General features: G+C 41.9%; 1 protein-coding gene across 1 annotated transcript in view; it reads right to left on the bottom strand.

The window, feature by feature from the left end:
• PCCA (propionyl-CoA carboxylase subunit alpha) overlaps positions 1 to 24,824 on the bottom strand; it is a 557,269-nt gene that overhangs the window by 347,173 nt on the left and 185,272 nt on the right. Inside the window, exons 10-12 of the mRNA XM_040425257.1 lie at positions 18,306 to 18,408; positions 16,855 to 16,949; positions 9,856 to 10,006 (exon numbers count right to left, since the gene is read on the bottom strand). Coding sequence (XP_040281191.1) covers positions 9,856 to 10,006; positions 16,855 to 16,949; positions 18,306 to 18,408 — 349 coding nt within the window. The remainder of the gene's footprint in view (positions 1 to 9,855; positions 10,007 to 16,854; positions 16,950 to 18,305; positions 18,409 to 24,824) is intronic.

The following is a 24,824-nucleotide window of genomic DNA, read 5'->3' as shown; positions in this document are numbered from 1 at the left end:
TATTTTCTATTATTTTACACCATTCTGAGGTGTCTCTTTTTGTTTGTTTGTTTTTATATTAAATTTAATCAACCAGACAACTCCTTTAATGAGGTAACATGTATATTGGTATAGTACAGAAACGATTGCATAGTAAGATATTTCTTTCATAAAACAAAGCTGTTAAAGTTGACAATGTGGTCTGGTCCAAATACAGAAGATGAGGAAAGAGAACATCTGCATCAGAGGAGACGTCACTGGATGTAAGAGGTATGTGGTACTAAATTCTAACAATAATAATTTTGCATTGCATTTTAAAGGAACGCGGCCTATGAATTGGAAATATTCCTATGTGCGGCCCATGTACCATGCCGAATTTGAGAACCCTGCATTATATGCCAATTTTAGACATGACAGATTACCAGCAGATTGTGCATCACATGCCTCTCTAACATGGTTGAGTAGCACAAAGAAGAGTAATAACTGGCAAAACTGAGTGACAACGTACATTCTATACATGCAATCAAGGAAGAATTCAGTTTAACACTTGCATGCGAATGGTCAATCTAGGCAGTGTAGAAGTAGAAATGCAAACATGGCTTTTTTGACAGACGGAATATTTTAGAATTAATCAGGTGACAACCTACATATTAACACAAGCTACAAAATGAGGAATCTTTGAAAATTAACAGCATCTGTTAGAAGTGAGAGGAAGGGCAAAATAAGAGTTTCGAGTTTTGGCTCTCTGCAGGGTGCACGCCCACTGAACAAATGCTTGAGCAAGGCAGATCTTGCACAGTCAGGAGAAGCATATGGGGTAAAAGCAAAGACAAGATTTCATTCCTGTGTTTACTTGGTATAGTGGAAAAACTAAAATACAGGGAAAAAAAGCGCCTCACATCAAAAGGCAGTAATACTGAATCACAACTAGTGGTCTTGCCTGAAGCAAGAAAGGCCTTGTCTATGGTGGTGGGATACTGAAGCCAGTCTATAATGTGCCTCTTAAGAAACCCCTCTATTTACCCTAGATATCCTGCTCATAGCAGCGTGATCCTTCTTTCTCCTGGCATCAGGGGACAGCTGGGAGAAAATCCACATAGACCCACCCATCGAGAAGTCTTTTGTCTAAAAACAAACTGAAGGGTATGGCCACACCCGGTGGGTCCACTGCAGATTTTCCACAGGAGACCCATTAGTATTCCACAGCAGTAAGATCTTGTTATGAACATGCTGCAGGTTTACCCCAGATCTCACCTTCTGCATTCCAAAAAGTGAAATCCACAGCAGATATTCAAAAAATTTAGGCCGCCTGCACACAATGCATATTTGCACGCAGAAAATCCACATGAAGTCCGCACCAAAACTGCATAAAAAAAACACACACACAAAGCACTACTGATTGCGTTTTTTTGTGTATTTGTTATGTGTTTTTTTGTTCAGATTTTCTGTTTATGTTAAAAATCCCATTGAAGTCTATGGGGAAAACTATATAAGCTGTGGATTTTAAAATCTGTAAGACAGGTCAATTTCCGCACACAAAAAATATGTACATGTAAGTGTATATGAGATCTGTCAAATCTCTTTCACTTTGCTTGTATTGCATTAAGCTGCAGTTTTCATGCAGAAAACTATGTGCAGGCACCTGTAAAATCTGCACCACGTTATGTATCTGCAGAGTTTGGATGAGATTTTGCTGCTACCTACTGTAAACATGGCAGATTTTCAACCTCCACATGGCCGTGTTTTCACATAGTCCTTTTTGTTGCTCTTACTCAGATTTTTTTTCTGGTGTTTTTTTCCCCATGGCTTTTATTTTACTGCTCATTGCACTGCAACGTGATGTTAGGAAGGAGCACTATTTTTGCTTTGCAGACATGCAACTGGCCAACGCACTCTCCTGGGACTACCAGTAACCTCTTTTGAGATCCTTTGCAACTTCAGAAGGAGGCCCTGTACATGCATCCTAATGCATCTCAGCAGAACCGCACACAAATGCTGCACAATACAAATGCACTATATACAAATTATAATATAGGTATATCACACCCCTGCTTCAATCAGATTTTTTGGGGGGCAACTGATATATCACACCAGTTGCAATTAGTTGTTCCAATGGAGTTTGTCCCTCTGTATAGCTGCGGTATTTCAGCAGAACCGCACACAAATGCTGCAATATACAAATGCACTAGAATATACTTTATATGTTAGAAAGTATAAGTATATTACACCCCTCAGTATGTCACAACTATCGATAGCACACCTATACCAGTCCTTGAAAGGACTTTTGCGGCTCTATTAGCTAGCGTTTGTTGTCTCTATTCTCTCTAACAGCCTGTCCCTGCTCCACACAGCAACCTCTCCCTACACTGGCAAAAAAACAGAATGTAAAATGGCGGGTTTATTTATACGGTAGGGGGTGTGTCCATGTGCTGAAACGTCTCAATTGGCTGTCCTGTCCCACCTGATAGCTGCATCATGGGTCAAAGTTCTGCACAATGCAAAGAATATGGTGCCGGCGGACATCGGCATATGTTCGCCTGTTTGGCGAACAGCGAAAAGACCGCCGGGCAAACCACAAGGCCATCTCGATTCAGCAATGCTGTGAGTCCTTAGGTGTTGGGGTGAAAATGGGAAAAAATCCTATAGGTCTTTGGTACTATGGGCAAAGATATTGAAACACAAAAGTAGTTTAATTATTTTCTTTGTTTAAAGGGGTTGTGCCAGGAAAAATATTCTACATTTTCCAAACCAGCATCTGGATCTGAATACTTTTGTAACTGCATGCCATTAAAAATTTTGTATAGCAACTGAGATATTCAATAAAATGTAACTGTATAGCGCCACCTGCTGTTTGTGCTCTTCCTTATTTTTTTGTCCGCCTCACTGCGGTGGTCACAAATGCTCAGTTTAATCCCTTCATGACCTTACAGTTTTCCATTTTTTTATTTTATTTTTTTACTTTCTGCCTTCCTGCAGCCCTAACTTTTTTACTTTTTCATTCACATAGCAGAATGAGGGCTTGTATTTAATACTGCATAATTCCAAATCGGAAGTGGGGGGAATCCACCATATTTTTTTAGGTTTTGATTTTTCATCGTTCTTTATGCAGTAAAACGGAATAATTACCACCGTTCTTTGGGTCAATACAATTAAAACAATGCCACATTTATATAGTTTTTCTTGCGTTCTTGCCATATTCTGACCCCCAGAACTTTTTCTAGGTTATGTCTACAGAGCTGTGCAAGTGCTCATTCTTTGTGGGTCCATCTGAAGTCTCTAAAGATACAATTTTGGAGTTTATATGACTTTTTGATCATGATCACATATTTTAATAGTAAACGATCTCTATTATTTTTGCTTATTCTTATTATGGGGAAAGGAGGTTGATTTGAATTTGTATACATTTTTTTTTTACTTCGGAATTTTAACCAGGCGGTAGGCTTTCTTAAAGCATAAAAACAGTCACTATCGACCCTATTTTTCCCACATATTCTGAATCTTTCCTCTACTTTACAAGACAGCTCAAGATGTGAACCGGATATGGAGCAGCCAGGTAGTTTAACCACCTCCGGACCGCCTAACGCAGGATCGCGTTCCGGAGGTGGCAGCCCTGCGCACAGTCACGCATATACGCGTCATCTGGCGAGACGCGAGACTTCCTGTGAACGCGCGCACACAGGCGCGCGCGCTCACAGGAACGGAAGGTAAGAGAGTTGATCTCCAGCCTGCCAGCGGCGATCGTTCGCTGGCAGGCTGGAGATGTGTTTTTTTTAACCCCTAACAGGTATATTAGACGCTGTTTTGATAACAGCGTCTAATATACCTGCTACCTGGTCCTCTGGTGGTCCCCTTTGTTTGGATCGACCACCAGAGGACACAGGTAGCTCAGTAAAGTAGCACCGAGCACCACTACACTACACTACACTACACCCCCCCCCCGTCACTTATTAACCCCTTATTAGCCCCTGATCACCCCTAATCACCCCTGATCACCCCATATAGACTCCCTGATCACCCCCCTGTCATTGATTACCCCCCTGTCATTGATCAACCCCCTGTAAAGCTTCATTCAGACGTCCGCATGATTTTTACGGATCCACTGATAGATGGATCGGATCCGCAAAACGCATCCGGACGTCTGAATGAAGCCTTACAGGGGCGTGATCAATGACTGTGGTGATCACCCCATATAGACTCCCTGATCACCCCCCTGTCATTGATTACCCCCCTGTCATTGATTACCCCCCTGTAAAGCTCCATTCAGACGTCCGCATGATTTTTACGGATCCACTGATAGATGGATCGGATCTGCAAAACGCATCCGGACGTCTGAATGAAGCCTTACAGGGGCATGATCAATGACTGTGGTGATCACCCCATATAGACTCCCTGATCACCCCCCTGTAAAGCTCCATTCAGATGTCCGCATGATTTTTACGGATGCACTGATACATGGATCGGATCCGCAAAACGCATCCGGACGTCTGAATGAAGCCTTACAGGGGCATGATCAATGACTGTGGTGATCACCCCATATAGACTCCCTGATCATCCCCCTGTCATTGATTACCCCCCTGTCATTGATTACCCCCCTGTAAAGCTCCATTCAGACGTCCGCATGATTTTTACGGATGCACTGATAGATGGATCGGATCCGCAAAACGCATCCGGACGTCTGAATGAAGCCTTACAGGGGCGTGATCAATGACTGTGGTGATCACCCCATATAGACTCCCTGATCACCCCCCTGTCATTGATTACCCCCCTGTAAAGCTCCATTCAGACGTCCGCATGATTTTTACGGATGCACTGATAGATGGATCGGATCCGCAAAACGCATCCGGACGTCTGAATGAAGCCTTACAGGGGCATGATCAATGACTGTGGTGATCACCCCATATAGACTCCCTGATCACCCCCCTGTCATTGATTACCCCCCTATCATTGATTACCCCCCTGTAAAGCTCCATTCAGATGTCCGCATGATTTTTACGGATGCACTGATAGATGGATCGGATCCGCAAAACGCATCCGGACGTCTGAATGAAGCCTTACACGGGCGTGATCAATGACTGTGGTTATCACCCCATATAAACTCCCTGATCACCCCCCTGTCATTGATCACCCCCCTGTCATTGATCAACCCCCCTGTCATTGATCAACCCCCCTGTCATTGATCAACCCCCCTGTCATTGATCAACCCCCCTGTCATTGATCAACCCCCCTGTCAGGCTCCATTCAGATATTTTTTTGGCCCAAGTTAGCGGAATTTTTTTTTTTTTTTCTTACAAAGTCTCATATTCCACTAACTTGTGTCAAAAAATAAAATCTCACATGAACTCACCATACCCCTCACGGAATCCAAATGCGTAAAATTTTTTAGACATTTATATTCCAGACTTCTTCTCACGCTTTAGGGCCCCTAGAATGCCAGGGCAGTATAAATACCCCACATGTGACCCCATTTCGGAAAGAAGACACCCCCAGGTATTCCGTGAGGGGCATATTGAGTCCATGAAAGATTGAAATTTTTGTCCCAAGTTAGCGGAACGGGAGACTTTGTGAGAAAAAAATTAAAAATATCAATTTCCGCTAACTTGTGCCAAAAAAAAAAAAATTCTATGAACTCGCCATGCCCCTCATTGAATACCTTGGGGTGTCTTCTTTCCAAAATGGGGTCACATGTGGGGTATTTATACTGCCCTGGCATTCTAGGGGCCCCAAAGCGTGAGAAGAAGTCTGGTATCCAAATGTCTAAAAATGCCCTCCTAAAAGGAATTTGGGCACCTTTGCGCATCTAGGCTGCAAAAAAGTGTCACACATCTGGTATCCCCGTACTCAGGAGAAGTTGAGGAATGTGTTTTGGGGTGTCTTTTTACATATACCCATGCTGGGTGAGATAAATATCTTGGTCAAATGACAACTTTGTATAAAAAAATGGGAAAAGTTGTCTTTTGCCAAGATATTTCTCTCACCCAGCATGGGTATATATAAAATGACACCCCAAAACACATTCCCCACCTTCTCCTGAGTACGGAGATACCAGATGTGTGACACTTTTTTGCAGCCTAGGTGGGCAAAGGGGCCCATATTCCAAAGAGCACCTTTCGGATTTCACAGGTCATTTTTTACAGAATTTGATTTCAAACTCCTTACCACACATTTGGGCCCCTAGAATGCCAGGGCAGTATAACTACCCCACAAGTGACCCCATTTTGGAAAGAAGAGACCCCAAGGTATTCGCTGATGGGCATAGTGAGTTCATAGAACTTTTTATTTTTTGTCACAAGTTAGTGGAATATGAGACTTTGTAAGAAAAAAAAAAAAAAAAAAAAAAAAATCATCATTTTCCGCTAACTTGTGACAAAAAATAAAAAGTTCTATGTACTCACTATGCCCATCAGCGAATACCTTAGGGTGTGTACTTTCAGAAATGGGGTCATTTGTGGGGTGTTTGTACTGTCTGGGCATTGTAGAACCTCAGGAAACATGACAGGTGCTCAGAAAGTCAGAGCTGCTTCAAAAAGCGGAAATTCACATTTTTGTACCATAGTTTGTAAACGCTATAACTTTTACCCAAACCATTTTTTTTTTACCCAAACATTTTTTTTTTATCAAAGACATGTAGAACAATAAATTTAGAGCAAAATTTCTATATGGATGTCGTTTTTTTTGCAAAATTTTACAACTGAAAGTGAAAAATGTCATTTTTTTGCAAAAAAAATCGTTAAATTTCGATTAATAACAAAAAAAGTAAAAATGTCAGCAGCAATGAAATACCACCAAATGAAAGCTCTATTAGTGAGAAGAAAAGGAGGTAAAATTCATTTGGGTGGTAAGTTGCATGACCGAGCAATAAACGGTGAAAGTAGTGTAGGTCAGAAGTGTAAAAAGTGGCCTGGTCTTTCAGGGTGTTTAAGCTATAGGGGCTGAGGTGGTTAAACATGTTCCAGTTATTTTTGGCATTCTGGCAATCTGTAGTGACATCACCATGGGAACAGAGACAGAAGATCATGTTTGCTGTCTGGCATCTTACATGCTAAAAACTGAGCTTCAAATAAAGGTAATATGAATGTTATTATGAAGCAGAGCCTATGGTGGCATCACATGGGGATACACAACTTCTACCATCTCAGGGCCACATTGTCAGATTGGATGATTTGAAGGGGCTACAATCAAGAGTTGGCAAAAGCATACACTTTTATTAAAATTAAGCCAAACTTAGTTAAAGTGAGTGTTGCCCTTTGCAGAGATTCCTACATGAGGCTCTGACTATAAAACAGCCACTTATAGCACAAGGGAGCCCATGCTGTGAAATTGGCAGTGTGTTGTCAAATCCTAAGTTCAAACTGTCAAACTTTCGATTGTAGTTGGAAGATGTTGGAAGATCATGTTTTAAAGTTTGTATCCCAAGAAAAGTATTAGTATGCATTGCATATAGCATATCAAATAAAGTTTTATTGCAATATACATGCAATGAAAATATTGTAAAGTTTTTATAAAATATTGTAAAGTGCATCAAGTTTTTCTCTTTGATAGTGCCCCCTGCTGTTTAACCTTCTGGTGCACCTTCTGCATTAGCGAAGGACCAACATGCACAGTAGTTTCCTTGCTCCCTACCATAAGGCATAGTGATCTTATAGTGAAGCAGTCCAGACACATTTCATTCATCCACCCATCCCTACTTTTAAATCCATAAAAATATATAGATATATCTCTCTTACTAGGGTTGCCACCTTTTCTTCAAGCCAAACCCAAACAGAAGGGAGGGAGGGCCCCCTTCCAGGCCCCACCCATGCCCTGCCTCCAGCCACGCCCATGTCCCGACTCCAGTCATGCCCATGTCCCGACTCCAGCCACACTCATATCCCGCCTCCACACCTGGTCGCTGTTGCACAGCGATTGTTACGCCCCTGATCCCGTCACTACAGAAATACAGCTCCCCATACCTCTTACATCCAGTGACGTCTCCTGAAATCCCACACCTGCGCCGTCCCGTTTAGTATTCAGCGCAGGCGCGGGATTTACGGGACGAAGAGGAGAACTCGGACGTTAATCAACTGGACATGGGTGTGCCACTGCCAAAGGGTGAATAGATGGAGCCTCTAGGTGCTGCAGCAACGCCCTCATAGCACCTAGAGGCTCATTAGCATATTATACGTCTTTATTTTAAGAGAACAGCGGCAGGCAGGGAGTTATAAAACACACTGTTATGTACTGCTGACATTAGCCCATCGCTAATGTCAGTCAGCTACATAACGTTTTTTTTCTGATAAATGACAGATTCAGAAACCTGTTTAAACACTGTTACATTACACTTCAAATGTTTTATATACCTTTTTAGAAGTGACTATCTAGGACAGGACTGTCTTGGTCACACAGGTTGAAAAAACACTGCTGCACTGTCTGCAGGCAGGGAACAGTGGGCGCTGGGCTGGGCACTACTTGGGCAGGCTGCTGGACTGGAGAAGAATGATTACTCTCTCTGATGTCACTTCCTGTTCCTGACTTCCTTATCAGAGAGAAGGAGGGAGGGACTGGGTGGCAGGGAAGCAGGCAGGGGAGGAGCGAGGGAGACTGAACAGTGAACACAGCGCTCTGACTCTGAGGTTGCGCTAGCGCCGGCTAGCATCACTGTAGACTGTAGAGGAGGGAGCGCTGCGCTCAACTGATCACCCGGCCGCCGCAGTGACAGCTTATCCGATCGGAGTCTCGGACGTCCACACAGTGCTCATCGCCCGCCGCGGCTCACACTGACGCTTGCGCTGCTCACCGCCAGCTGTCAGGTGAGACGAGAGTGCAGTTTGAATGAATCCTGTGCCCGGGTCTAAGAAAGGCTTGTACTCGGGCACAGGATTACAAACCCGGACTGTGCGGGTCAATCCCGTACGGGTGGCAACCCTACTCCTTACACAGTGGAGAAGAAAATTGTGGTGGTATTACACACAATATGCATCTCTAGGACTTTATATGAGAGATTTTCTATACAGGGGAGGAAGGGGTTAACAAAAGCCAATTGTAATGGGAGACGCAGGTGCTTAATGAGCTCCACGCTGCTCCGGACCTCTGCGCTGGCTTCTTTCAGTCTCCTCATTGTCTTCTTCGAGTGGTGTATGTGCATGGTCACATGCACTGCTCCAGCCACTGACTGGCTTCAACAGTGATGTGGCCACAAGCAATACGTCACTGCTGAAACCAGTCATTGGCTGCAGCGGTGATGTGACCATGCTCATGAACCACCGGATGTAAACTGTGATGGGACCTGAAGATTGAGGCAGCCTGGAGGAGTGGGATGGTGTGGAACTGGTAAGTAGGAATCCAGTAAGGGCTCTTTCACACGAGTGGATGCAGTGAGGATAATCCGCTGCGTGAAAGAGAGCCAAGCCCCATCTCAGACAGCAAAGACACGGAGCATTAACATGATTGATAATGCTCTTTGCCTCTCTGATCTTTTTACTACAAAATCACGGTGAAAACGTTATCTCACTTTGATTTTGTAGTAAAAAGATCACAGAGAGGCACAGAGCATTACCAATCATGTTAATGCTCCGTGTCTCTGCTGTCCAGAGCGGGGCTTGGATTACCCGTACTGCATCCGCTCATGTGAAAGAGCCCTAAGTATTCATTATTATACCTGGAAAACCACTTATAAGACAGTTTGCAGCACATGCTGTGAAAATTAGACAGCTCTGTTACAATTATTGCACCAGACAATCAGACAGAACAAAAAGAAGGAAATCTTCACACTGGTCAGAAGAAGAATGCTTCAGAGAAACATTTTCTGCAGATCATGGCAGGTCATGGCATGGCATTGTATTACATTTATGGGCACTACAAATGTGAAAAACCATTAACTGTATTGAACTTGTGTTTTACCTGGAGCCTTGTGTTCATCTCCAAAAAGTAGAAGTTCTTCTTTGAATCAACAAGAAACTCAACTGTTCCTGCAGAAGAATAGTTCACAGCTTTGGCAAGAGCTACAGCTTGTTCTCCCATAGCTCTTCGAGTCTCTGGATCCAGAAATGTGCTGGTAAAAAAATAAAATTTTGAATTTGCAACACTAGACAAATGCTACAAGGCAACAGATTCTAATGGCTAGGTTTGGTTTGGGCAGGGGGGGAGGGGGGAGGGGGGGAAACACCATGGCAGTGGCCCTAGAAAAAAAAAACTGACAGAAGAAGGGGCAGCATAAGTAGGCAGGGCCAACAGAAGTAGGTGAGGCCAGCGGTAAAATAGTGCCAGCACAGAACCAAATTACACATTGCAGCACAAAATACTGACGCCTGTGCCACAGTATGAAACTGTATCATCGTCCTGAGGATGTCGATACAGTTCATGCAAGGGGGGAACCTGCGGCCACTGGTCAGGTGAATAAGTGCCTGATGCTCTTACATTACATACCGGGCTGACGGCCATGAGGAGGGCGGTATACTTTGGGAGATCCTTTCTAATATGAAAAGCCCCCAGGCATGCCATACAACAGCCTAACTAACTAGATGCCTGTCAGTACATTACTGGCAGGCAATAAGGTTTTGGCATACTTGGCATAATACAAACAACCTGGAGATCACATTGTAAAGTCCTCAAGGAGGACAAAAAATAATGAAATATGTGTTAGTAAAGTTCATAAAAAAAAAAGAATGTTCATGTTAAAAAAAGACAATAAAAACGTTTTATAAAAAGTTGATTTACTCTGTAGAACCTTTTAAAAAAAAAATCATACATGGTATTGCGGTAATTGTAATGTCAAGTGTAAGGCTACTTTCACACCTGCGTTCGGGTGTCCGCTTGTGAGCTCCGCTCAGAATGCATCAGTCTGGCAGCGTTCAGCCTCCGCTCAGCAAGCGGATCCGTCCAGACTTACAATGTAAGTCAACGGGGACGGATCCGTTTGAAGATGACACCATATGGCTCAATCTTCAAACGGATCCGTCCCCCATTGACTTTCAATGTAAAGTCTGGACAGATCCGTTCAGGCTACTTTCACACTTAGAAATTTTTTTCAACTATAATGCAGACGGATCCGTTCTGAACGGATCCAAACGTCTGCATTATAGGAGCGGATCCGTCTGAGCAGACATCAGACGGACCCGCTCTGAACGGTAGTGTGAAAGTAGCCTAAACAAGTTAACACAGTGAAAGAGGCATAATAAAAATAAAAAAAATGAAAAATAAGGAACTGTTCTTTTCTCCCATTCCACCCCCAAATATTTTTATTTTACTAATTTACATGTTAGGGTGGGTTACAGGACTTTGTTTTCAGTCTTGCATAATGGGACCCAGATGGATCCGTTATGCTTTCACATAGACTTCTATTAGGACGGAAAGCAAATGGAATGCCTTTTAAAGGCTTCCGTTTTGCATTCTGTCTGGGCATTCTGTTATAGCCATGTTATAACGGAAAGCCATAACGGAATCCCTAAATTGTTCTATTAACCCCTTCAAGACCAAGCTAGTTTTTACCTTCAGGACCAGGCCATTTTTAGCAAATCTGACATGTCACTTTGTGCAACTTTAAAACGCTTTTACTTATCAGTCATTCTGAGACTGTTTTCTCGTCACATATTGTACTTCACGACAGTGGTAAAATTGAGTCATAAAATAAAATTTTTATTTATAAAAAAAATACCAAATTTCCCAAAAAGTCTTAAAAATTTGCTAATTTCTCTACTTTTATAATAGATAGTAATACCTCCAAAAATAGTTATTACTTTACATTCCCCATATGTCTACTTCATGTTTGGATCATTTTGTGAATGCCATTTTATTTTTTGGGGACGTTAGAAGGCTTAGAAGCAAATCTTGACATTTTTCTGAAAATTTCCAAAACCCACTTTTTAAGGACCAGTTTAGGTCTGAAGTCACTTTGTGAGGCTTACATAATAGAAACCAACCAAAAATGACCTCATTTTAGAAACTACCGTATGTTTCGCCCTATAAGACGCACCGGCCCATAAGACGCACATAGGTTTTTGAGGAGGAAAATAAGAAAAAAAATATTTTTAACCAAAAGGTGTGCTTTTGTTGGGTTTGAACTAATGGCGGTCTGTGCATGACACTATTATGTGGGATCTGTGGATGATGCACTGTTATGGGGTAGGGGATTTGTGGATGGCACTGTTATGGGGGGGGAGCTGTGGATGGCATTATGATGGTGGGGAGATCTGTGGATGGCATTATGATGGTGGGGGGGAACTGTGGATGGCATTATGATGGTGGGGGGGGGATCTGTGGATGGCATTATGATGGGGGGGGGATCTGTGGATGGCATTATGATGGGGGGGGGGGATATGTGGATGGCACTGTTATGGGGTGGTGGATCTGTGGATGACACTGCTATGTGTGTCATCCACAGATCCCCCCCATCATAATGCCATCCACAGACCCCCGCCCATCATTATCCCATCCACAGACCATCGCAGTCTGCCATGCTGCGATGCTGCAGCATGGCAGACTGCGATGTAAATTGCCAGCATTCGCCCCATAAGACGCAGGGGCACTTTTCCCACACACTTGGGGGGGGAGTGCGTCTTATGGGGTGAAAAATACGATACACCCCTCAATGTATTCAAAACTGATTTTACTAACTTTGTTAATCCTTTAGGTGTTCTACAAGAATTAAAGGAAAATGGAGATTAAATTTCAGAATTTCCCAAGCAAAACTCAATATTTATTACCCTGATTCTTTAGATTACAGAAACACCTTATATGTGGTCGTAAACTGCTGTACGGGCACACGGAAGGGCGCAGAAGGAAAGGAATGCCTTATGGTTTTTGGAGGGCCATGTCACATTTAAAGACATGCACCCCTAGAGTAGAAACTCCCAAAAATGACCCCATTTTGGAAACTACGGGATAAGGTGGCAGTTTTGTTGGTACTATTTTAGGGTATATATGATTTTTAGTTGCTCTTGATTACACTTTTTGTGAGGCAAGGTAACAAAAAAAAATAGCAGTTTTGGCACCGTTTTTATTTATTGTTATTTACAGTGTTCACCTGACAGGTTAGATCATGTGGTATTTTTATAGAGCAGGTTGTTACGGACGCAACAATACCAAATATTTGGTATTTTGGCTGTTTGTTTCAGTTTTACATAATAAAGCATTTTTAAAAAAAAAAATTTTTTATTAGTGTCTCCATATTCTGAAAGCCATAGTTTTATTTTTATTTTTGGGCGACTGTCTTAGGTAGGGTCTCATTTTTTGCGGGATGAGATGACAGTTTTATTGGTACAATTTGAGTGTGTATGACTTTTTGATCGCTTGGTATTAAATTTTTTGTGATGTAAAATGACAAAAAAAATGGCTTTTTCGACACAGTTTTTATTTTAAAAAAATTACGGTGTTCACCTGAGGGGTTGATATTTTTATTCAGCAGGTTATTACAGACGCGGCAATACCTAATATGTATACTTTTTTATTTATTAAAGTTTTACACAATAACAGCATTTTTGTAACAAAGAAAATCATGTTTTAGTGTCTCCGTATTTTGAGAGCCATAGTTTTTTAATTTTTTGGGCGATTGTTTTAGGTGGGGCTAATTTTTTGCGGGATGAGGTGACGGTTAGATTGGTACTATTTGGGGGGGAATACCCCTTTTTGATCGCTTGGTGTTGCACTTTTAGTGATATAAGGTGACAAAAAAAAGTTTTTTTAGCACATTTTTTATTTTACATTTTTTTGACAGTGTTCATGTGATATTTTTATAGAGCCAATCTATACGGACGCGGTGATAAGTAATATGTCTACTTTTCTTTTTTCCCTATTTTTAACAATTATTTTTTTAACTTTATTTTGGAAAAAGGACCCTTTTTTTAACTTGAAACTTAAATTTTTTATTATTAAAAAAAACAACTTTTGTTTATTTTACTTTTTACATTTGTCCTACTGTGGGATTTCATCTTTTCAGGGTTTGATCCCTGTTTCAATTCAGTACAATACATTCCGTATTGTACTGAACTGAACTGAACTGAACTGTCAGCATCTTACACAGGCTGGCAGCTCCGATGTCTGTGTAAGGCATCGGGGATGCCATGGCAACCATAGACCCCCTGCCAGCGCAGCGCGGGGGGGTGATGGGAGTCAGAAGAAGCCCCCTCCCTCTGTATACCCTGCACATGCTGCGGTCAGCGCTGACTGCCGCACGTGAAAGGGTTAATCCTCCAGCAAGGCACGTGAAAGGGTTAATCCGATGTCGGCGGATGCAGCAGGGGCCCGGCTATCAGTAACTGCTGGGCTCATGCTGCGGATCGGGCGGGTGCAGCTACTGCACCCGCCCGATCCCATCACGTACATGCACGTGAGGATGCGGCAAGGAGCCACATTCGCTCATGTACATGTACGTGATAATGCGGGAAGGGGTTAAAAATATAAATGACTTGTCCAACAAAAAATAAGCCCAAACCACCTTAATCAACGAAAAATAACTAAAATGTTATGGCTCTTAGAATGCGGCTACATAAAAACAATTTTTCTTTTTTTTTGCCATAGGGTGTGCTATTATACACACACACACAAAGACTAGGAAAAATTAAACCAAAAACATCACAAACATTCCTAAATGCAAGTTCTCATCACCGTTGGCTTCAGTTTTCGAATTTTAACACATGAATTGTACAAAAGCATAAACGCCAAAGGATTTTCTGCTATAAACTGATCTATTTCCTCCAATAAAGCTCTAAATGCGTATTTCAATCAGGCTGGATTGTCTTGATTAGACATTACTGGAAGCACAGCTTGAACATTTTATGAGGGCTTGTAGATTTTAAAGACCGAATTACACCTTGCAGCTGTATTGCAGAACAAGCATCATTATTCCTAATATGCATGAAAGGAAAGCTACTCCCCTGCACTACAGTTGTGTCTTCCCCTGTTTGCAGAAAATATATCTGCATCGCCTTTCACACTCACTGCTCACCTCCTGCTGCAGCGGAAGAATGGAACAGAGGTGCCATACTGCTAAACTTGATCTCTGCCATGTGGTTAGGCTTTCTACACTGAAATGACTGGATTATCTTTGCAATCAGACAGGTTAATTAACTGAAGTTTTCATATTCCTTTCTGCCTCTTTACACTTCATATGCATTTTGTAGTGAACATTATTGCCCAACACCCAACCTCTTATTCTTTATTCCCCTTCGACCTCCTTAATCATCTCTTCCTCCCAGGCTAATTATGCAGCACTTAAATACGCCATGTGTCACTTGACTCCAACACCTCAACCTGACAGTACTTTAGCCACTCGGTAGCTGCAACATGATGAGGAGTACACAGGGTATCAGAAGAAAGGGTTATATGTTTTGCTTGCTTTTTTTGCAATTACGCTACATTTGCTTAGTTTTTAAGAATTTTTATTTTTACGTTTTTAGTTTTGTATTATTCTGTCCATGTGAATGAAGCTCTTGAAGTACACTATAAAAGTGTCTACAGTGGTAAGTCTTACAGAGGCCAAAAGAGTGTCCTCTTCGCTTCCATGTGTTCAGTATATATCAAAAAGAAAAAAGGATGGAATTGCATAGTAAGGGTTAGTTCACACGACTGTTTTTGGCATGCAATACACCTGTAAACTGCCTCTCATTCATTTCAATGGGTGTCATCGTTTTATTTTTTTTCTTGGGAATCAGAATCAGCGCTGATTTGACCATTATAATTAATACACATCTGGATTCAGTTCTGATCATTCGCATCGGAGCAGGCTCTTTTATTTACAACACCACACTGCCAGGCGGAGGCTTCCGCCCAGCAGTGAGCCCGGTGACATCACTGGCTCTAATGGGCGGGATTTAGCGCTGCCCTAGCCGTTTTACAGGAGAGCCCGGTACGTCACCGGAACTCCAGAAAATGCCTTTGCCCTGTGTGATTTAGCGCATGGCAAAGGAGAGCATTGGAGCATGAACTGCTCTGATGCTCAAGCCAGGGGGGCTGCTCGAGTGAAAACGGGAATATGTCCGGGTTCAGCTCTGAACCTGGACAACCCCTTTAACAGTGATCCCCACAACACCCCACCCCCTTAACAGTTACCTCCTGAGCACGCTGCCACCTTAAATGTGAGCTCCAGAGCGCCCAGCCCCTCAACTGTAACATCAACAGTGCCCCACCCCCTTAACAGTGACCTGTAAAGCGTCCTTCCCGCTTAACAGTGATCTCTATAGCCTCTATAGCTCCCCCTTAACAGTGACATCTACAGAGCCCCACCCCCTTAACAGTGACCTGTGACAGTTAAGAAAAATGGCGTTGTTACGGAAACCTGGTGTAAAACTGTGTGTATGTCAGTGAGGCAAAGACTGAAAGCTTCTATTGGCCAATAAGGGTCATGTGATGTGCCATATTTGCATTTTTGGGGAATATCTCAAGAACGGAACATCCTAGAGAGCTGAGACCTTTACGAAAACCTTCCCAGAGACCAGATGTAACTATGTATGACAGATCGGTCCAGTCGTTTGGCCGTGCATAAGGAACAGACAGAATTTCAAATATATATATATATATATATATATATATATATATATCAGACCGTGGCTAAGAACCTAAGTATTGATTATTAAGACACATTTTAAAAACCAACTATTGCCAGGCAACCACTTGCAAAAAAAGATTTTAGATCAAGAGAATTAACACACAGCAGTATCACTAAGAGAAGCCAAGAATGATGCCATTCATACAGATCTAGCAACATATTCAAGCACAAAAGCTACTGCTCCACTTTTTTAATAAAGCTTATGAAAAACGCTGAGAGGTGGTTGTCTCCAAAAACCAGCTATAATATCAGTGTCAAAAACCAGAAGACCACTGTGCAGAAAGAAGCATTCCCGCCCGCAGGAAGGTAACACAGGAACATACAGCACGAGTCATGTCAAGACAAAGATTAAAACTCACCTAGGAGCCTCCTCTACTACTTTCTGGTTCCGCCTTTGGATGGAGCATTCTCTCTCATTTAGCCACAGTCCATTGCCATGCTTATCAGCTAGCACCTAAAATAAAGCAATGGCAATGTGTCATTTTTTAATCTGACATAAGTCAAAGCATTTACACTGTTTAGCTAAACATAAATATGAAAGTTACCATCATATTCAAGTGCAAGCAGTTCTTGCTGCAGGATCCAGAGCATGGCAATTATAATTCAAGAAGAAAAGGTTCCAGCACAAATGGCAATAATAAAAGTATATGCAAGTATAAAAACAACATTGCAGGACATTAAATGCAAGGTCCAGACTGCGACATATGGGGAAATGACCACATAGTGCAGACGTTTTGCCGGTTGTGACGTGGCCATGGTCAAGTACCACGTGACTGTATGGGATCCGCAGTCTCAAATTAAACAAAGACTACATTGTTAATCAGTCTGCATTGTTAACAGCCTCGCAGTCGCAAAGGTACAGAGCGTCAATTAACAATAGAGAGTGACTAAACTATGCAGTCTTCATTAGTTTAATTTTAGCCGTTTGCACGATAGGGCAACGCAGTGATGCCCCACTATCTCTATACAGTGCTGCTGAATATAAAAGTGCAACATAATGAATACAACGGGGGACATTTATCTAGACTGGCTGATCCATAAGAAGTCTTGATCTCCCTGTGCTGGAGCGAAATTCACCTAATTTATTAAGAGGCAGATGGCTTTTAAAAAATTAGGCGCATCTCTGCCTTGCTGTGCATCAGCAAATTAGGTCTACACCAGATCGGGGTGGCACAGACTTCAGCCATGACTAAGTTAAAGTAAATTCGGCAGACCATGCTAAGCTTGCCCCTCTTTTCTCACCACTTTAGGAAAGTGCCAAAAGCCGCAAATGTCCCTCAATATATAAATAGCATACATGAGGCTGATTGGATGAGCAGGTGGTGAACAAACATCCAGGTTCCACTGTATACATATAAAGTGGTTAAAAACCGTGCATCTTTATGGAAGCACTCTTAAAAATGTGGGGTGTATGTTCCTTGCCCAACAGCTGCCTTTATTATTAAAACCGACAACTCAGTGATATAGGGTTGGGGGAAAAAGTCCCTCCTAACAAAAAACATCACTGGTGGCAGAAATATCTTCGAGTAGTAGTGTTTCTTGATAGGAGGTACTTGTCCCACTACCCCTGCACCACTCAGTTGTCAGTTTTAATAACTACTAAAAAGGGCCACAAGACAATTTGTAAACCATGTTCTATGCATACGGTGATGCTAGATATTTAACTAGGTTTCCAGTTGAGTGCTTCTCCATGCACCGTCCCTTTCCACTCAAGGAGATACTAGTTACTAGATACGGTGGTGAGCTGATTCTATGACTTTTCTCCATTTTTGCTATTCAGAGACAACAGATGGCAATATTCATTACTTACTTGGATTTCTATATGACGGGGGTCGTCAATGAATTTTTCTATTAGCAGACGATCATCTCCAAAGCTTGACTGTGCCTCTTGTGATGAAAACCTAAACCCTTCCCTAAAAGCCGTGAAACAAAAATATGCTTAGAAATGTACGATAAAAAAAAAACCATGATGTATTCTTGAATATTACAAGCTTTGTCTTCATTTAGATTACCTTCCCCTATTACACAAAGCAACAATAGATGACAATTTATTTAGAAAGAACTACAAGAACTTAACAATGAAAAAAATAAACCTGGAGACAATACAGTCTACAGTAAAAAAAAAAAGGAGCAGTCAGTCAGTCCATAATCTACTATAAATGCAGCAATCAGTCCACAGCCTAGTATAAATCCTGCGGTCAGTCCATAGTCTAGTGTAAACGCCGCAGTCAGTCCATATCTAGTGCAAATGCTGCGGTTAGTCAGTCTGCAGTCTGATGTAAATGCTAGCATCAGTTAGCCCACATTGTAGTGTAAATGCTAGTCTGTCCACAGTATGCTATTCATGCTGCTGTTAGTCCAAGGTCTAGAGTAATTGCTGTGCTCAGTCAGAGCATGGTCTATATTAAATGTTGTTGTTGGTCAGTCCACAGTATAAATGCTGGTCATTTAATCCACAGTCTAATGTAGGTGCAAATTCCTCCTATATATACACACAATTCATATGTAAGAAAGGGGGTGACCTCTTTCTGGTTACTGTTGAAGGGTGTCTTTATAAACAGAGATCGCAATGACATCTGTATACGCATCATAGACACCTGTACAGGACATTTTACTCTTTACAAAACGTTGCATGCATATTTGTACGCATGAAACTTTCTTTGGTCCAGAGAGCTGTATCACCACAGCCCGTCTAATCAGTTTAGTCCCTGCCACCCAAATCATCAAGGCGTACCAGTTCATTATAAAAGCAATGTCTTCTAGTGGGACTAAAAATAAAGAATACATTTAAAAGGGTTTTCTGAGATTATTTTTTTTTTTTTACTGATGACCTATCCTCTGGATAGCTCATCAGTACCTGATCGGTGGGGGTCTGACACTCGGGATCCCCGCTGATCAGCTGTTTTGAGAAGGCAGCGGTGCTCGTTTGAGAGCTGCTGCCTTCTCACAGCTCACCAAGCACAGTGTTGTATATCATATAGCGACTGTGCTTGGTATCGCAGCTCAGCCTCATTCATCTGAATTGGGCAGAGCTGCTCCTAGGCCACGTGAACGATGAATGCAATGTCGCTGGCCTAAGAAATGCAGCAAGAAGGCCGCGGCCCTCACAGGAACGCCGCTGCCTTCTCGAACAGCTGATCGGCAGGGGTCCCTGAGGTCGGACCCCCACCAATCAGAAACTGATGACCTATCCTGAGTGTATAAATAAAAGAAGGCGGCACAGATAAACAAAAAATAGAATGGGTGCTTTGTCCAGGGGTATGGCTCCTTACCCAATGTAATAAGCAAAGAAATGGACAGCACTCCCAGTAAACAATACACAGTGGTTTATTCACCCACGTGGTACAAAGAGCCTTTCTCAAGCAAAGAACACAAGTGAAGTGCGAGATATATATAGCTCAAACATTTCATTAAGATCTTAATTGCATAATTAAAAAAGTGAACAAATCAATATACAAACCAATCATAAAAATGTACTGCGGTGGTGGAGATACATCGATGACATCTTCCTCATTTGGACTGGCGATTGTTCTCAATTGATTGAGTTTCAGACTTGTCTTAACAGTGTTAGGCTACTTTCACACTAGCGTTCGGAGCGGATCCGTCTGATGTTTCATCAGACGGATCCGCTCCGATAATGCAGACGTTTGCATCCGTTCAGAACGGATCCGTCTGCATTATTACTTAGAAAATTTTCTGAGTCTGAAAGTAGCCTGAGCGGATCCGTTCAGACTTTACATTGAAAGTCAATGGGGAACGGATCCGCTTGAAGATTGAGCCATATAGTGTCATCTTCAAGCGGATCCGTCCCCATTGACTTCCATTATAAGTCTGGACGGATCCGCTCGCCTCCGCACGGCCAGGCGGACACCCGAACGCTGCAAGCAGCGTTCAGGTGTCCGCTCACTGAGCGGAGCGGAGGCTGAGCGCTGGCAGGCGGATGCATTCTCAGTGGATCCGCCTCCACTGAGAATGCATTAGGGCCAGAAGGATGCGTTCGGGGCCGCTCGTGAGCCCCTTCAAACGGAGCTCACGAGCGGACACCTGAACGGTAGTGTGAAAGTAGCCTTAACAAGGATTTACAGTTTACTCTTGTACACTCTGATACTGATACAATTCTTGAAAACTACTGTCAGATACTATGAAGGGAAGTTACACAATTACTTATTTACTAAGCCCACTGATAAGAATGCCCTTCTGTGTTTTGACAGTAGTCATCCACAAAATATGGTGAAGCACTTACCCTTTTCTCAATTCCTTAGAGCCAAAAGGATTGTTTCTGATCCTGGTGTATTTGAATATACGTTAAATAATATGGTTAATACATTTCTACAAAGGGGTTATCCCCCTAAGCTACTTAATTCTCAAGTTGAAAAAATATATACCATTGATCGAAGTAAAACTCTGATGAGAAAGGAATCAAAAACAGTCCCACACCAGGATCCCTTTAATTTATAAGTATACTGAACACAGCAATGAAACGAACAATATCAAACGACATTGGGGTATCTTGGGAGGTTGTTTGGGACATATCCCTGAATTTAAGTCCCCACCCCTTTTTTCATACCGCAGATCTAGGAATCTGCGTGACCAACTGGTAAGGGCGGACATTGGCCCCAAATCTAGATTGACATAAAGCACTTTGACCCAACAGGGCTTGGGTAGTTTTCCCTGCCTTTGTTGTGTCAACTGTAGACTCATCTGTAAAGGTAGATTCTTTAGTAATCCTGTGACTGGCATTAGGTATCCCATACCTTTTCATCTCACATGCAACTTTAATTTTGTCATCTATGTTTTAACTTGTCCATGCAAATTGTTGTATGTGGGTGAGACCTCGACTGATCTAAAGACCCGCCTCAATAACCACAGTTATACGATTAGGAAAAAACGTCAAGATTTGCCTATCTTCAAACATTTCTCTTATTTGAATAATTCTGAAAGGGAACTAAAATGTTGGATCATCGATCACATCCCTTCACTTAGGAGAGGAGGTAATAGAGTATTGTTGTTAAAGAAAAGGGAGGTTTTTTTTTTTATTCATACCTTGAATTGTCTTAAACATAATGGTCTCAATATTGACTATAACCCTGGGTTGTATACATAAAGGATTGGTTTGCCCTATGATATTGCTTATATACTGTCTTTGGCTGTATCGTGAGTAAGTAGATGGTTAAATATGAACACAAGTAAGCCAATATGCTTATAATAGATTAATTGGTTTTCTTCTCCTTCCCTTTTTTTCACAGAACACAAGATGAACAAGGTGGAACGTTATGGAAGTTGAACATGTGTACCCATCGGAGAAAAAATTTCCCCATGCTGATTTATTATCAAGTTTTTTATATGGCTTTGTTCCAGGTTGTGCCAATATGTATGGTATTTTATTGCCCTGGTGTTATCAGGAGATCCCTGTTTTTGGCTGCGATAGGAGGAACCTAGGGGCGTTCTGTATAGCATGACCAACATGGTAGTGCCGAGTGTGCTTTCACTCTATGCCCATGAGGTTGGAGGTTTTACCCCTTTGACAAGGAGTATCCTCCCCATATAATGGTCCACCAGCATGCCTTTATTTTAGTTGCATGCTCCACTGACGGCATCATGAGGATTCGACTTTCTTACTCTTGATGCAACCTGGCGCTTGCGCATTGACACTTACTACACGCAGAGTTCAGCTTCTGACCGCATGTGGGACGCGATACATCTGATGGGTATGATTATGTTTTATTCCTGCGCTCCACCCTCTGTCATCTTATCACTTTTAGCACTTTACATTGCACCTGCGCTTAATCAGTACCACTTATGTATTTTATCAGTTTTTGTGGAAATATTTATGGATTTATGTGCAATCATGCATTTGTAATTTATATATTACCTATCACTTTATGCACTTTTGTATTTATTATCTTGACATTTTTATGATTCGTTTGTATTTTGATTTTTTCACTTTTTTAATTATGCAATTATGATCTTAATGAAACATTTAAGCTATATATATCCCGCACTTCACTTGTGTTCTTTGTATCACATGGGTGAATAAACCACCGTGTATTTTTTTTTTACTGGTGTATATATATATAATATATACACACACACACACACACACACACACACACACACACACACATATACACACACACACACGTACACTTTAAGAAAAATAAAAAAACACACACAATCTCCCATAGGGCTAAAATAGCTTAAAAATTAACAAGCTCTAGCTCTTTGAATGCAGCGATATATAACTAGACATGCTTTTATTGTGCAAATGTTGTAAAAAAAATAAAAGGATTCATATTTGGTATCGCCATAATCGCACTGATCTACAGAATAACAGTAAAACAATCTGACACGCAGTAAATGTTGCAAATTTAAAGTGCAAAAAGCAATAGAGGAACTGCTTCCCCCCCCCCCATTACCACCCCAAAAAAGGCAATAAAATTATTACAATAGATGTACCACAAAACGGTGTCACAAAAAAATACAATATGCCACGCAAACAACAAGCCCTCATATGGCAATATCAACACAAAAATATTTGCTCATTTTTGTTTGGGGCTGTGCCGCAGGAGAAAAAAAAACAACCACTCTGCGTCTTATTTCGGATTCTACAAAAATACTAAGAGGAGTATTTTTACTGTTTCAGAAAAAATGTAGTGTGTTCTCTGTATAGGACACATACTAATATAGCCTTTATTGATATTTTTGTGCCATTTGCTATATCTCACAAGACTAGTTTCACACTAATGTTGTGAGATCCGACGGGGAACAGCCTGTCCGTTCGCTCTGGATCTGGCATTGTCGGAAGTCACTGCGTTCCCGTTCTGCCTCATTAAACTATAATAGGAACCGGCGGAGATCCAGCCGCAACCTGGCAAACATGCAGAGAATCACCTGGACAACAACTGCAGCATGTTTGCCGGGTTGTGGTTGATCTCCGCCGGTCCCCATTATAGTTTAATGGGGATGGATGGGAAAGCAGTGGCTTAACCACCTAACTGTTTTGCCCGAGTCCAGCTCGGGCAGTGGGAAAAGTAGCTAACTGGAGGGGGAGGGCTGCTTTAGATGCTGCCATCTCCAGAAGGGTAGCAGCTAGAAACATGCAACTGGTCTTGTTTGAAAGCTGACAGTCCAGGATTTCATACAGGACCAAAATGACAGCTAAAGTCTGAGCAACAGAGGAGAAATCGCTGTTAGAAATTGAGTCGGGAATATTCGCAGGTAAACCCTGTTTTTACTTTCACTTTCAGCTGCATTCACAGCATCCCGATTTCCAGTTTTGGAATGTCAGCTTTCAAACAAGATCAGTTGCATGTTTCTAGCTGCTACTATTCAGTAGATAGCAGCATCTAAAGCAGCCCTCCCCCTCCAGTTAGCTACTTTTCCCACTGCACGAGCTTGACTAGGGTATAACAGTTAGGGGGTTAAGGTAATGCCAGATCCAGAGAGACCTGGCAGGCTGTTTCCTGCCGGATCTCGCAACATTAGTGTGAAACTACCCATTGTTAGACAGATCTTCTGTTCTGTCCACACAGAGGTCCTGTCCAAAAGATGGCCCCTGATGAGAGGGTCATGTGACCAGACATCACTCAGCCTCCTCTATTCTAATACACTGCACCTGCACAAAACTCCCAACAGTGCAAGTGCAGATGGCAGGTGCAGCGTAGTTGAATGGAGGAGAATAAATGATTTGCCTGGTCACATGACCATTCATCAGCAGCCATTTTATGGACAGGATCTCTAAAATACTTGGCCAACAAGGGGGTATACCTTATGAAATATAGAAAATGGAGCAGAATATTGTGATGGAAATAGTCAGAACTGTAGTGAACTCTGGTCAAGTTGTGTATGCCCTGTAGCTTAAAGGCCCGACAGATTTTGTTTTTCCTGTCTTTCTTATGATGTTGATAAAAATGCTAACCTTTAGAGAAGATGCTGCAAAAGCGTTTTAACTACTAACATGCTGTTAGTATGGTCTGCAAGTATTGCTTTATATGAATATTCAAATCCAATTACTAGTTTCGATTTCCACCCTCTTGGCAGTATGCCTTTTTTGTTCCGTTACCTAAAAAACTGTAGGTTTTGATAAATGGGACATTTTCTTAAGACTTGTGTGTTTCCCCCGAGCTCGTATATTCTTTTATCTAATCAGGAGCTGTGCTTCAAAGGCAGAAGAGTGTGGATTACGCTCACAATATCAACAAAGGCTATATAAGTAACTGCCATATAGTCATCTTACAGCCACATTTAACAGTAACTAGACAGAAGCCAACCCCTTAAAGTGTTTAGATTTAAAAACACCATTCATAAAATGCACTTTAAAAAAAATCAT

The sequence above is a fragment of the Bufo bufo genome, chromosome 3 (assembly GCF_905171765.1).
Source record: "Bufo bufo chromosome 3, aBufBuf1.1, whole genome shotgun sequence".
Taxonomy (NCBI): Eukaryota; Metazoa; Chordata; class Amphibia; order Anura; family Bufonidae; genus Bufo; species Bufo bufo.
This window is presented reverse-complemented; position numbering and strand designations above follow the sequence as displayed.